Source organism: Piliocolobus tephrosceles, chromosome 13, assembly GCF_002776525.5.
Source record: "Piliocolobus tephrosceles isolate RC106 chromosome 13, ASM277652v3, whole genome shotgun sequence".
Classification (NCBI taxonomy): domain Eukaryota; kingdom Metazoa; phylum Chordata; class Mammalia; order Primates; family Cercopithecidae; genus Piliocolobus; species Piliocolobus tephrosceles.
The window spans coordinates 54752634-54765881 of record NC_045446.1 but is presented as its reverse complement, the minus strand read 5'-3'; the positions used below and the strand labels follow the sequence as shown (position 1 = coordinate 54765881).

General features: G+C 37.8%; 1 protein-coding gene across 2 annotated transcripts in view; it reads right to left on the bottom strand.

Moving 5' to 3' along the window:
• SBF2 (SET binding factor 2) overlaps positions 1-13248 on the bottom strand; it is a 546407-nt gene that overhangs the window by 241707 nt on the left and 291452 nt on the right. For both annotated transcript variants that reach the window (XM_026454017.1, XM_026454018.1), the window contains 2 exons: positions 12336-12444; positions 3112-3225 (listed from right to left, as the gene is read on the bottom strand). In XM_026454017.1, coding sequence (XP_026309802.1) covers positions 3112-3225; positions 12336-12444 — 223 coding nt within the window. The remainder of the gene's footprint in view (positions 1-3111; positions 3226-12335; positions 12445-13248) is intronic.

Genomic DNA, 13248 nt, shown 5'->3' with positions numbered 1-13248 from the left:
CAAAAAAAAAAAAAAAAAAAAAAAAACAAAAAACAAAACAAAACAAAACAAAACAAAAAAAATATATATATATATGTATATATGAGAGAATGAAAAGTTCTGAAAAAAATATACTAAACTATAAAATAGTAGTCATCTCTGGTAAGGGAATAATCTATATAGCTGAATTTTTTAAAAACAGCTGCTTGTTTTTATGTTCTAAGTGTAATTAAAAATTACTGAGGAGAGGCCAGGTGCAGTGGCTCATGCCTGTAATCCCAGCACTTTGGGAGGGCAAGGTGGGTGGATCACTTGAGGTTAGGAATTCGAGACCAGCCTGGCCAACATAGTGAAACCCTGTCTCTAGTGAAAATACAAAAATTAGCTCGGCATGGTGGCACATGCCTGTAGTCCCAGCTACTTGAGAGGCTGAGGCAGAATAGCTTGAACCTGGGAGACGGAGGTTGCAGTGAGCTGAGATCGCACCACTGCACTCCAGCCTGGGAGACAGAACAAGACTCTGTCTCAAAAAAAAAAAAAAAAAAAAAAAAAAAAAAAAAAAAAATTACTGAGGAGAAAGAAAATAAGATTTTGAACTTTGCAGTCTAAACAGGTAAAAGTATAAAACCATGTCACAAAAGTGCTAAAATATATAAAGTGCAATATATGAAATGTAAAGCATAATTAATTCAACTGAGGGAAAACTAAACAAAAAATAAAGTAACATTTGAGTTAGGCTTTGAAGGAAAGCAGGTTGGGGAGCAGCTGGGAAAGAAGGGCCTGTGTAGGACTTACACAGACAAGATGAAATTGTATCAGTATGTAGCAAATTTTCTCCTTGCAGAATCATTTTCAAATATTAAGATTTTTGACGGTATGCTGAGAACAGACCAAAAGACTCAAAACAACACTTAAAGACAACACTAAAATATTGGCAGTTCAAGTCATTGAATCACAAGCACAGTACAAAATATCTTGGTGTCTATAAAATAATCCATTGTTATTACACAGTTTAAGTATAGTGTTGCCATTTGATTATAATTATTTACTAATGAAACAAAGCTTATATGCTTGTGTGTTGATGTTCCCAATCACCTATGAAATCTAGTTTCTTTTTGGTCCTAGTTTGACAATACATTATGCTCCTATTTCTTTTTTTCTTTTCTTCTTTTTTTTTTTTTTTTTTTTTTTTAGTAGAGATTGGATTTCGCCATGTTGGTCAGGTTGGTCTCAAACTCCTGACCTCAGATGATCCACCCACCTCAGCCTTCCAAAGTGTTGGGATTACAGGTGTGAGCCACCACACCCGTCCCTATGCTCCTATTTCTTATTCATGAACAGTAAGTAGTACCTAATCCACCATTGTGCTTAGTAACTATAACAATATGTATACTCAGTTTTACCAAAAAGGAATTTTACACATTGATCAAATTTGGTGGCACAGGTGTTGCAGGTTTAGGTATACGAGTATGCAGCAGAACCCTTACCAGGAGCCATTGGCTTAAGAAATACAATCTTACTCTTTGTTAATTTTGGTACTTAACCCCTAAATAACTATTCATATCACTAGTAAGTAACCACACATAAGATTTAATCCCTATAGGAATTCTAGAAACATTCAACTTTCTTCATTCATTCAAATACTACCTTCTCAGCTTTTGCTATATATACATGTACCATCTATGCAATTATATAGTTAAGATTTTTCTTTAAATTGTCTTTAAATCAACTCTTTTTTTTCTTTTTTCTTTTTTTGGTGAGATGGAGATTTACTCTTGTTGCCCAGACTGGAGAGCAATGATGCGATCTTGGCTCACCGCATCCTCCACCTCCCAGGTTCAAGCGATTCTCCTGCCTCAGCCTCCTGAGTAGCTGGGATTACAGGCATGTGTCACCACGCCTGGCTAATTTTGTATTTTTAGCGGAGACAGGGTTTCACAGTGTTGCCCAGGCTGATCCTGAACTCCTGACCTCAGGTAATCTGCCCGCCTCAGCCTCCCAAAGTGCTGGCATTACAGGCGTGAGCCACTGTGCCCGGCCTTGTTTTGGTTTTTGAGATGGAGTCTAGCTCTGTTACCCAGGCTGGAGTGCAGTGGTGCAATCTTGGCTCACTGCAACCTCTGCTTCCCAGGTTCACGCTATTCTCCTGCGTCAGCCTCCTGAGTAGCTGGGATTACAGGCATGTGCCACCATGCCCAGCTAATTTTTGTATTTTTAGTAGATTCTCTAACTGTTCCCATTTCACAGATACCACTATGACAACAAAAAAGACTAACACAAATTTGAAAGTTTTCTGAGAATAAAATCCCTCCTGGTTATCCTAGGCTTCTAAGTTTCTATTTAAGAGGGAAAAAATGTTTTAAATAGCCCAGAATAAAATATTCTTAAAGTAGAATATGAAGGCCTTAGTTCTAGTAATGTGTTGAAAAGGAATGCAGAATTTCTACACTTCAATTTTCAGATGATAAACACCTAAAATGCTATCAGTAAAACAAAATACCATGTTTTCAAAATTCAGCTAAGGTAAAATAACTGCAAAAAAAGTTCAATCTGTTTCAATGAGAAAAACTGAAGCCACAAGATGTTTTAAACCTTTACTTGGCTTGAATGTAGTGTATACTTCTCCTTCTTTGGTATTTCTATTCATATGGCATTTAGAGTGGAATGTTGGACATTTTATGTATCAATAAGACACATCTTTCTGTAATAACCTGAAAGTATTGGCAAGACAATATTACAGTGTTTTGTAGGTACCAAAGAGGAATAAGATGCCAATAGGGAGGCTAGAGAAGAGAAGCCAACACCTAATGGGGGATCTTAGGGGAATCAGGGATTTCAAGGCAGAGCCTTGTTTTCACAGGTGAATTTCCAATACCTAGGACAGTACTAGGTCCTGTACGCTGAATGAAGGAAGCAATGTAGAACAAATATTCAGTTAGGATCCAAAATATATGCTTTAGATAACTACCTAGTAAACGAATAATTCTAAATACTCTAAGAGAATATGTTCATGTTTCCAACATATAGCTCTCTTTGAAGTAACAAACTGTATTGACAAACATTTTCAATTTCAGCTATCTTAGCTTCAGATTTAAATAAAGAGAAAGTTACTATTACAAAAACATGTCATACCAAAGAAAGAGCTGATTGCGTCTGATGTAGAAGTGGTTCTGGGAGAGAAGAGAGGTGAATACATTCAGGAATTTTAATAGTGCCTCCATCCAAATCTGCTATGATTACATCCAACTGAAAGAGATAAAAAAAAATTAACCTATAATTATGGAAATACATTTGTTGTTAAGCAAATTATTTTTCCCTTGACTAATTCAAAATGAGAAGAATCATGTGTGGAAGAGACACTTGTTTGTCCATAGTAGTACAATTCTGGGCTAACAAGTTCCCAGCAACACTGTGTTTCCCAGCTTCTTTTGAAATTAGATGTGGCATGTGGCTAAGATTCTGCCAATAAAACATGAGAAGTGACATATTCCTGTCCTTCAAGATAGGGGATATGTAAAGCTCTCCTATGCTGTCTTTCCTTTTCCCTTAGACTAAAATTATTAACTGACAGCAAACCAGCCTTCAAGCATACACATGATGACAATGCCTGGGAGGATTCTGTTGGAGAAACAAGAAGGATGGAAGCCTGGATCTTGAATGACTTCATAGAGCAGATTGGTCTGGCATAATGGAACATCTCTATGGACTGCTGCATGAGTGTTCAATGACACTATTTTGTTTGAGCCACTGCATTTTGTTCTGATTTTACTATATATGCGGCTGCAGCAAGCACAGAGGATTGCATTTTAAACACTTTATTCAAGTAGTTCAGTAATATTCTAAACAAATTAGTATTTATTACAAGAATTAACAAAGCAATTAGTATACATCAAAAGGGTGCTGTTTAGCCACTTAGAAAAATCTGATTTTTAGCATTTTACAAAAGTCTATTTAAAAATAACTTACATAAAAATGTAAGAGAAAACAGCCAAGATGAGTGAAGCTGTTATATTGACAATATTATAATTCATTCTAATTTATTCATTACGATTTTAAGAAATTTGCATTTGGTAACACTTGGTTTGTCCTACCTCCAGCGACTGTTTTTATTTATTTATTTATTTATTTATTTTGGATATCAGGAACAAGTTTATTAATTATTAATATTAATAAATATAATCAAAATTAATAGTAATTATCGATATTAATGCTCACAATAAAGATTGTAAAAATCAATACTGCTTTAAAATGTTAACGATTTGTAATAATAGTAATATCACTATTAATAATAAAATAATGATATCAGCAATTAATGTTACTGAAATCAACACAAAGTGATGCTGATAATAAAATAATAATTGGTATTAGGGACTAATAATATTGTTAAATGACATTAATATTAATAATTAATATTAAGCGTACATAATCATTTGTTTAAACTAATTATCCATAATTAATAATGATATCCTATTATTAGAATCATTGATAATTATTAAAATCGATCATTGTTGTTTAATAATCATATTATTATTATTATTATTTTTTTTTTATTATACTTTAAGTTCTAGGGTACATGTGCATAACGTGCAGGTTACATATGTATACATGTGCCATGTTGGTGTGCTGCACCCATCAACTCGTCAGCACCCATCAATTCATCATTTATATCAGGTATAACTCCCCAATGCAATCCCTCCCCCCTCCCCCCTCCCCATGATAGGCCCCAGTGTGTGATGTTCCCCTTCCCGAGTCCAAGTGAGCTCATTGTTCAGTTCCCACCTATGAGTGAGAACATGCGGTGTTTGGTTTTCTCTTCTTGTGATAATTTGCTAAGAATGATGGTTTCCAGCTGCATCCATGTCTCTACAAAGGACGCAAACTCATCCTTTTTTATGGCTGCATAGTATTCCATGGTGTATATGTGCCACATTTTCTTAATCCAGTCTGTCACTGATGGACATTTGGGTTGATTCCAAGTCTTTGCTATTGTGAATAGTGCCGCAATAAACATACGTGTGCATGTGTCTTTGTAGTAGCATAATTTATAATCCTTTGGGTATATACCCAGTAGTGGGATGGCTGGGTCATATGGTACATCTAGTTCTAGATCCTTGAGGAATTGCCATACTGTTTTCCATAATGGTTGAACTAGTTTACAATCCCACCAACAGTGTAAAAGTGTTCCTATTTCTCCACATCCTCTCCAACACCTGTTGTTTCCTGATTTTTTAATGATTGCCATTCTAACTGGTGTGAGATGGTATCTCATTGTGGTTTTGATTTGCATTTCTCTGATGGCGAGTGATGATGAGCATTTTTTCATGTGTCTGTTGGCTGTATGAATGTCTTCTTTTGAGAAATGTCTGTTCATATCCTTTCCCCACTTTTGGATGGGGTTGTTTGTTTTTTTCTTGTATATTTGCTTGAGTTCTTTGTAGATTCTGGAAATGAGCCCTTTGTCAGATGAGTAGATTGCAAAAATTTTCTCCCATTCTGTAGGTTGCCTGTTCACTCTGATGGTAGTTTCTTTTGCTGTGCAGAAGCTCTTTAGTTTAATGAGATCCCATTTGTCAATTTTGGCTTTTGCTGCCGTTGCTTTTGGTGTTTTAGACATGAAGTCCTTGCCCATGCCTATGTCCTGAATGGTACTACCTAGATTTTCTTCTAGGGTTTTTATGGTATTAGGTCTAACATTTAAGTCTCTAATCCATCTTGAATTAATCTTCGTATAAGGAGTAAGGAAAGGATCCAGTTTCAGCTTTCTACTTATGGCTAGCCAATTTTCCCAGCACCATTTATTAAATAGGGAATCCTTTCCCCATTTCTTGTTTTTCTCAGGTTTGTCAAAGATCAGATGGTTGTAGATGTGTGGCATTATTTCTGAAGGCTCCGTTCTGTTCCATTGGTCTATATCTCTGTTTTGGTACCAGTACCATGCTGTTTTGGTTACTGTAGCCTTGTAGTATAGTTTGAAGTCAGGTAGCGTGACGCCTCCGGCTTTGTCCTTTTGACTTAGGATTGTCTTGGCAATACGGGCTCTTTTTTGGTTCCATATGAACTTTAAAGCAGTTTTTTCCAATTCGGTGAAGAAACTCATTGGTAGCTTGATGGGGATGGCATTGAATCTATAAATTACCTTGGGCAGTATGGCCATTTTCACAATATTGATTCTGCCTATCCATGAGCATGGTATGTTCTTCCATTTGTTTGTGTCCTCTTTGATTTCACTGAGCAGTGGTTTGTAGTTCTCCTTGAAGAGGTCCTTTACATCCCTTGTAAGTTGGATTCCTAGGTATTTTATTCTCTTTGAAGCAATTGTGAATGGAAGTTCATTCCTGATTTGGCTCTCTGCTTGTCTGTTACTGGTGTATAGGAATGCTTGTGATTTTTGCACATTAATTTTGTATCCTGAGACTTTGCTGAAGTTGCTTATCAGCTTAAGAAGATTTTGGGCTGAGACGATGGGGTTTTCTAAATACACAATCATGTCATCTGCAAACAGGGACAATTTGACTTCCTCTTTTCCTAACTGAATACCCTTGATTTCTTTCTCTTGCCTGATTGCCCTAGCCAGAACTTCCAACACTATGTTGAATAGGAGTGGTGAGAGAGGGCATCCCTGTCTTGTGCCAGTTTTCGAAGGGAACTTTTCCAGTTTTTGCCCATTCAGTATGATATTAGTTGTGGGTTTGTTATAAATAGCTCTTATTATTTTGAGGTACGTTCCATCAATACCGAATTTGTTGAGCGTTTTTAGCATGAAGGGCTGTTGAATTTTGTCAAAAGCCTTTTCTGCATCTATTGAGATAATCATGTGGTTCTTGTCTTTGGTTCTGTTGATATGCTGGATTACGTTGATTGATTTGCGAATGTTGAACCAGCCTTGCATCCCAGGGATGAAGCCCACTTGATCATGGTGGATAAGCTTTTGGATGTGCTGCTGAATCCGGTTTGCCAGTATTTTATTGAGGATTTTTGCATCGATGTTCATCAGGGAGATTGGTCTAAAATTCTCTTTTTTTGTTGTGTCTCTGCCAGGCTTTGGTATCAGGATGATGCTGGCCTCATAAAATGAGTTAGGGAGGATTCCCTCTTTTTCTATTGATTGGAATAGTTTCAGAAGGAATGGTACCAGCTCCTCCTTGTACCTCTGGTAGAATTCAGCTGTGAATCCATCTGGTCCTGGGCTTTTTTTGGTGGGCAGGCTATTAATTGTTGCCTCAATTTCAGAGGCTGCTATTGGTCTATTCAGGGATTCAACTTCTTCCTGGTTTAGTCTTGGAAGAGTGTACGTGTCCAGGAAATTATCCATTTCTTCTAGATTTTCTAGTTGATTTGCGTAGAGGTGTTTATAGTATTCTCTGATGGTAGTTTGTATTTCTGTGGGGTCGGTGGTGATATCCCCTTTATCATTTTTTATTGCGTCTATTTGATTCCTCTCTCTTTTCTTCTTTATTAATCTTGCTAGCGGTCTGTCAATTTTGTTGACCTTTTCAAAAAACCAACTCCTGGATTCATTGATTTTTTGGAGGGTTTTTTGTGTCTCTATCTCCTTCAGTTCTGCTCTGATCTTAGTTATTTCTTGCTTTCTGCTAGCTTTTGAATGTGTTTGCTCTTGCCTCTCTAGTTCTTTTAATTGTGATGTTAGAGTGTCAATTTTAGATCTTTCCTGCTTTCTCTTGTGGGCACTTAGTGCTATAAATTTCCCTCTACATACTGCTTTAAATGTGTCCCAGAGATTCTGGTATGTTGTATCTTTGTTCTCATTGGATTCAAAGAACATCTTTATTTCTGCTTTCATTTCGTTATGTACCCAGTAGTCATTCAGGAGCAGGTTGTTCAGTTTCCATGTAGTTGAGCGGTTTTGATTGAATTTCTTAGTCCTGAGTTCTAGTTTGATTGCACTGTGGTCAGAGAGACAGTTTGTTATAATTTCTGTGCTTTTACATTTGCTGAGGAGTGCTTTACTTCCAATTATGTGGTCAATTTTGGAATAAGTGTGATGTGGTGCTGAGAAGAATGTATATTCTGTTGACTTGGGGTGGAGAGTTCTATAGATATCTATTAGGTCCGCTTGGTGCAGAGATGAGTTCAATTCCTGGATATCCTTGTTAACTTTCTGTCTCGTTGATCTGTCTAATGTTGACAGTGGAGTGTTGAAGTCTCCCATTATTATTGTATGGGAGTCTAAGTCTCTTTGTAAGTCTCTAAGGACTTGCTTTATGAATCTGGGTGCTCCTGTATTAGGTGCATATATATTTAGGATAGTTAGCTCTTCCTGTTGGATTGATCCCTTTACCATTATGTAATGGCCTTCTTTGTCTCTTTTGATCTTTGATGGTTTAAAGTCTGTTTTATCAGAGACTAGGATTGCAACCCCTGCTTTTTTTTGTTCTCCATTTGCTTGGTAGATCTTCCTCCATCCTTTTATTTTGAGCCTATGTATGTCTCTGCATGTGAGATGGGTCTCCTGAAGACAGCAGACTGATGGGTCTTGACTCTTTATCCAGTTTGCCAGTCTGTGTCTTTTAATTGGAGCATTTAGTCCATTGACATTTAAGGTTAATATTGTTATGTGTGATCTTGATCCTGCCATTATGATATTAACTGGTTATTTTGCTCATTAGTTGATGCAGTTTCTTCCTAGGCTTGCTGGTCTTTACATTTTGGCATGTTTTTGCAGTGGCTGGTACCGGTTGTTCCTTTCCATGTTTAGGGCTTCCTTCAGGGTCTCTTGTAAGGCAGGCCTGGTGATGACAAAATCTCTAAGCATTTGCTTATCTGTAAAGAATTTTATTTCTCCTTCACTTATGAAACTTAGTTTGGCTGGATATGAAATTCTGGGTTTAAAATTCTTTTCTTTAAGAACGTTGAATATTGGCCCCCACTCTCTTCTGGCTTGTAGAGTTTCTGCCGAGAGATCTGCTGTCAGTCTGATGGGCTTCCCTTTGTGGGTAACCCGACCTTTCTCTCTGGCTGCCCTTAAGATTTTTTCCTTCATTTCAACTTTGGTGAATCTGGCAATTATGTGTCTTGGAGTTGCTCTTCTGGAGGAGTATCTTTGTGGCGTTCTCTGTATTTCCTGAATTTGAATGTTGGCCTGGCCTGCTAGGTTGGGGAAGTTCTCCTGGATGATATCCTGTAGAGTGTTTTCCAATTTGGTTCCATTTTCCCCCTCACTTTCAGGCACCCCAATCAGACGTAGATTTGGTCTTTTGACATAATCCCATACTTCTTGCAGGCTTTGTTCATTTCTTTTTCTTCTTTTTTCTTTTGGTTTCTCTTCTCGCTTCATTTCATTCATTTGATCCTCAATCGCTGATACTCTTTCTTCCAGTTGATCGAGTCGGTTACTGAAGCTTGTGCATTTGTCACGTATTTCTCGTGACATGGTTTTCATCTCTGTCATTTCGTTTATGACCTTCTCTGCATTAATTAGTCTAGCTGTCAATTCTTCCACTTTTTTTTCAAGATTTTTAGTTTCTTTGCGCTGGGTACGTAATTCCTCCTTTAGCTCTGAGAGGTTTGATGGACTGAAGCCTTCTTCTCTCATCTCATCAAAATCATTCTCTGACCAGCTTTGATCCGTTGCTGGCGATGGGCTGTGCTCCTTTGCAGGAGGAGATGCGCTCTTATTTTTTGAATTTCCAGCTTTTCTGCCCTGCTTTTTCCCCATCTTTGTGGTTTTACCTGTCACTGGTCTTTGATGATGGTGACGTACTGATGGGGTTTTGATATAGGTGTCCTTCCTGTTTGATAGTTTTCCTTCTGACAGTCAGGACCCTCAGCTATAGGTCTGCTGGAGATTGCTTGAGGTCCACTCCAGACCCTGTTTGCCTGGGTATCAGCAGCAGAGGTTGCAGAAGACAGAATATTGCTGAACAGCGAGTGCACCTGTTTGATTCTTGTTTTGGAAGCTTCCTCTCAGGGGTGTACTCCACCCTGTGAGGTGTGGGGTGTCAGACTGCCCCTAGTGGGGGATGTCTCCCAGTTAGGCTACTCAGGGGTCAGGGACCCACTTGAGCAGGCAGACTGCCCCTTCTCAGATCTCAACCTCCGTGTTGGGAGATCCACTGCTCTCTTCAAAGCTGTCAGACAGAGTCGTTCGCGTTTCACAGGCTTCTACTCCTTTAGCTGAGCCCTGTCCCCAGAGGCGCAGTCTACAGAGACAGGCAGGTTTCCTTGAGCTGCTGTGAGCTCCACCCAGTTCCAGCTTCCCAGCGGCTTTAGTTACCTACTTAAGCCTCAGCGATGGCAGGCGCCCCTCCCCCAGCCTCGCTGCTGCCTTGCGGTTAGATTGCCGCAGACTGCTGTGTTAGCAAGGAGAGAGGCTCCGTGGGCGTGGGACCCTCCCGGCCAGGTGTGGGATACAATCTCCGGTGTGCCGGTGTTACAGCGCAGTATTGGGGTGGGAGTTACCCGATTTTCCAGGTGTTGTGTGTCTCAGTTCCCCTGGCTAGGAAAAGGGACTCCCTTCCCCCTCGCGCTTCCCAGGTGAGGCGATGCCTCGCCCTGCTTCAGCTCTCGCTGGTCGGGCTGCAGCAGCTGACCAGCACCGATTGTCCGGCACTCCCGAGTGAGATGACCCCAGTACCTCAGTTGAAAATGCAGAAATCGCCGGTCTTCTGTGTCGCTCGCGCTGGGAGATGGAGACTGAAGCTGTTCCTATTCGGCCATCTTGCTCCGCCCCCCTGTTTTTATTTATTTATTTGGCAACATTTGGTTTGTCCTATCTCCAGTGACTGTATGTATGTACATATGTATATATGTATGTATGTATGTATTTTTGAGACGGAGTCTTACTCTCGCCCAGGCTGGAGTGTAGTGGTGCAATCTTGACTCACTGCAACCTCCACCTCTCAGGTTCAAGCGATTCTCCTGCCTTAGCCTCCTGAGTAGCTGGGATTACAGGCATGCGTCACCAAGCCCAGCTAATTTTTTGTAGTTTTAGTAGAGGCGGGGTTTCTCTATGTTGGCCAGGGTGGTCTCAGACTCCTGACCTCAGGTGATCTGCCTGCCTTGGCCTCCCAAAGTGTTGGGATTTCAGGTGTGGGCCACCGTGCCTGGCCTCCAGTGACTGTTTATATTTAGAAGAAATAAAATTACCTACAAACCAGGTGGGTATGCTTCTAATTAGTATTAATTAGGTTTTATTGAATGTTTATTGATTTATACATATTTTTATATGGTGATACCAAAATTAAATAGGAACTAAGTGTCAACATATAAAGTTAGAAAGAATGATGACTATACGAATGAAAGTCCTGTTTATAATGTTGAATAATATTTTGTTACTTTAAATGACACCTCTGATTTGGTTACAACTGTAATTACTTAGTTGCTGGCATTTAAAACTAAAACAGAAGTAGAATTACAAAATCTTAGGGATCTGTGTAACACAGACGTTATGCAGTCTAATTTTACAGTAAAGAATTTCTCTCAGACTCCCTGAAAAGCGTCACATAATCTTTTCCTTACACTCTACTTACAGTGCTTGAGAGTACACTCCTCATCTCACATAAGGAAATCCATTCTATAACTGCGCAGTTCTAATTGTTGGAAACACTTTTAATGGGCAGAAATCCGTTTCTATAGCCACTTCATCCACTGATTCTATTTCAGCCTTTTGGAGTTACAAAAAATGAATCTCAACCCTTCTTCTATGACAGTAACTTAAATACTTATCTTTACCTGTGAAATAGTATCAGCTTATTACCTGAGAAAATTTCCTTAGGCCCTTACAGAATATAGTTTCTAAATACTTGATAATCCTGGATGTCCTTTTCTGATATGCTTTATTTTGTTACAGTCCCTCATGAAGTGTGATACACAGAACTAAATGAATTATTCCAGAACTGGCTTAAATGTAGAGTATACTTTACCTTCTTTGGTATTTCTATTCATATGGCATTAAGAATAAAAAATTTGGTGAAAGCTCATATTAAACTTGTGTTCCACTAAAACTCTTCACTCTTTTGCATATGCTTTCTGCTTTGATTGGTATCAAGACAGGTCTCACTTCAAAATATAAATCAATTATGCACTAATATCAAAAGTATAAATAGAATATTAGTAGATTAATTTATCTTTTGTCATATGTAAGATGAATAATAAAGATAATGCACCAAAAGAGGGATATTTAAAAATATTAATAAATTCCTTTATAAAACTTCCTATACTTGTATATGGCAAAATTAATATACAGACTTTTCAATGATATTTTTCTTCTATCCAATCTTTTCTATTGGAAGTGCTACAGATCTGAAAATAGTGATTAGTTGAAATGTTATAGGACCCAAAGTAATATGATAAACTTCTGGACTCAATAACTGGAAACTTTAAAGATGAATACTTACAAGTTCATGGATATCAGTTTTAAAGATAGAATGTACTCCAATAATGAAAGGTGTTGGGGAACTCAGAACTTCCAGTAGCTGAGCCGGGAGAATAGGGATATAAGGATAACTGGAAAGAATAAAAATACGTGTCAAATGTATTTTTCTTTAACATATTTTCTTTCATCTTTATGCTGTATAAGTTGCATATTACTTAGGTTTAGAAATTATCAATGTTTTCATGCTTTTTAACACTAAAATTTTGGAAAAAATGATTTAAAAATCTTCATGTGAAAAATACAATAAGATATAAAACATAAAGTGAATGGAATACAAGCCTGCTTCCTTAACCTTTGTTTCTTCTAGGCAAGCAGTCTCTTTAGGTCTTCTAATATTGTTTGAAAGCATTTTTCCTTACATAGAAACCCGACATTAGACAGTAACACTGACTCTCTGATAGGGCCTCCCCTCTCAATATGAGGCAATGATGTGTCTATATAAAATAAGCATTCAAATCCCACTGTCTATACTTGATTTTTGCATTCAGTAAGAATGGCAAAAAAAAAAAAAAAAAAAACAACAACAACAACAACAACAAAAAACCAGGGCCAATAATTCTCTATCTTATCTAAAAAGTTAAGAAAAGCACCTAAATTAAAAAAAAATTTTTTAAAGAAATTCTGGAGTCTAAAATTTTATCTAGTTTATATGAACTAATTTCCTAGATGTTAGATTATCAGTTGATTAAACAGTATATTAGAGGTATGCTATTCTAGTTATAGCACTATTAGGTATCACTGTTTTGTTTTGTTTTTTAGTTTTTATTAGGAAAAGTTTTTTAACATATCCCATAAAAAAACAGAGGAAAAAATTATAACGAAACCCTGCAGTAATTGTCAACTTTGCGAATTACCAATGCACAGCTACGTATATA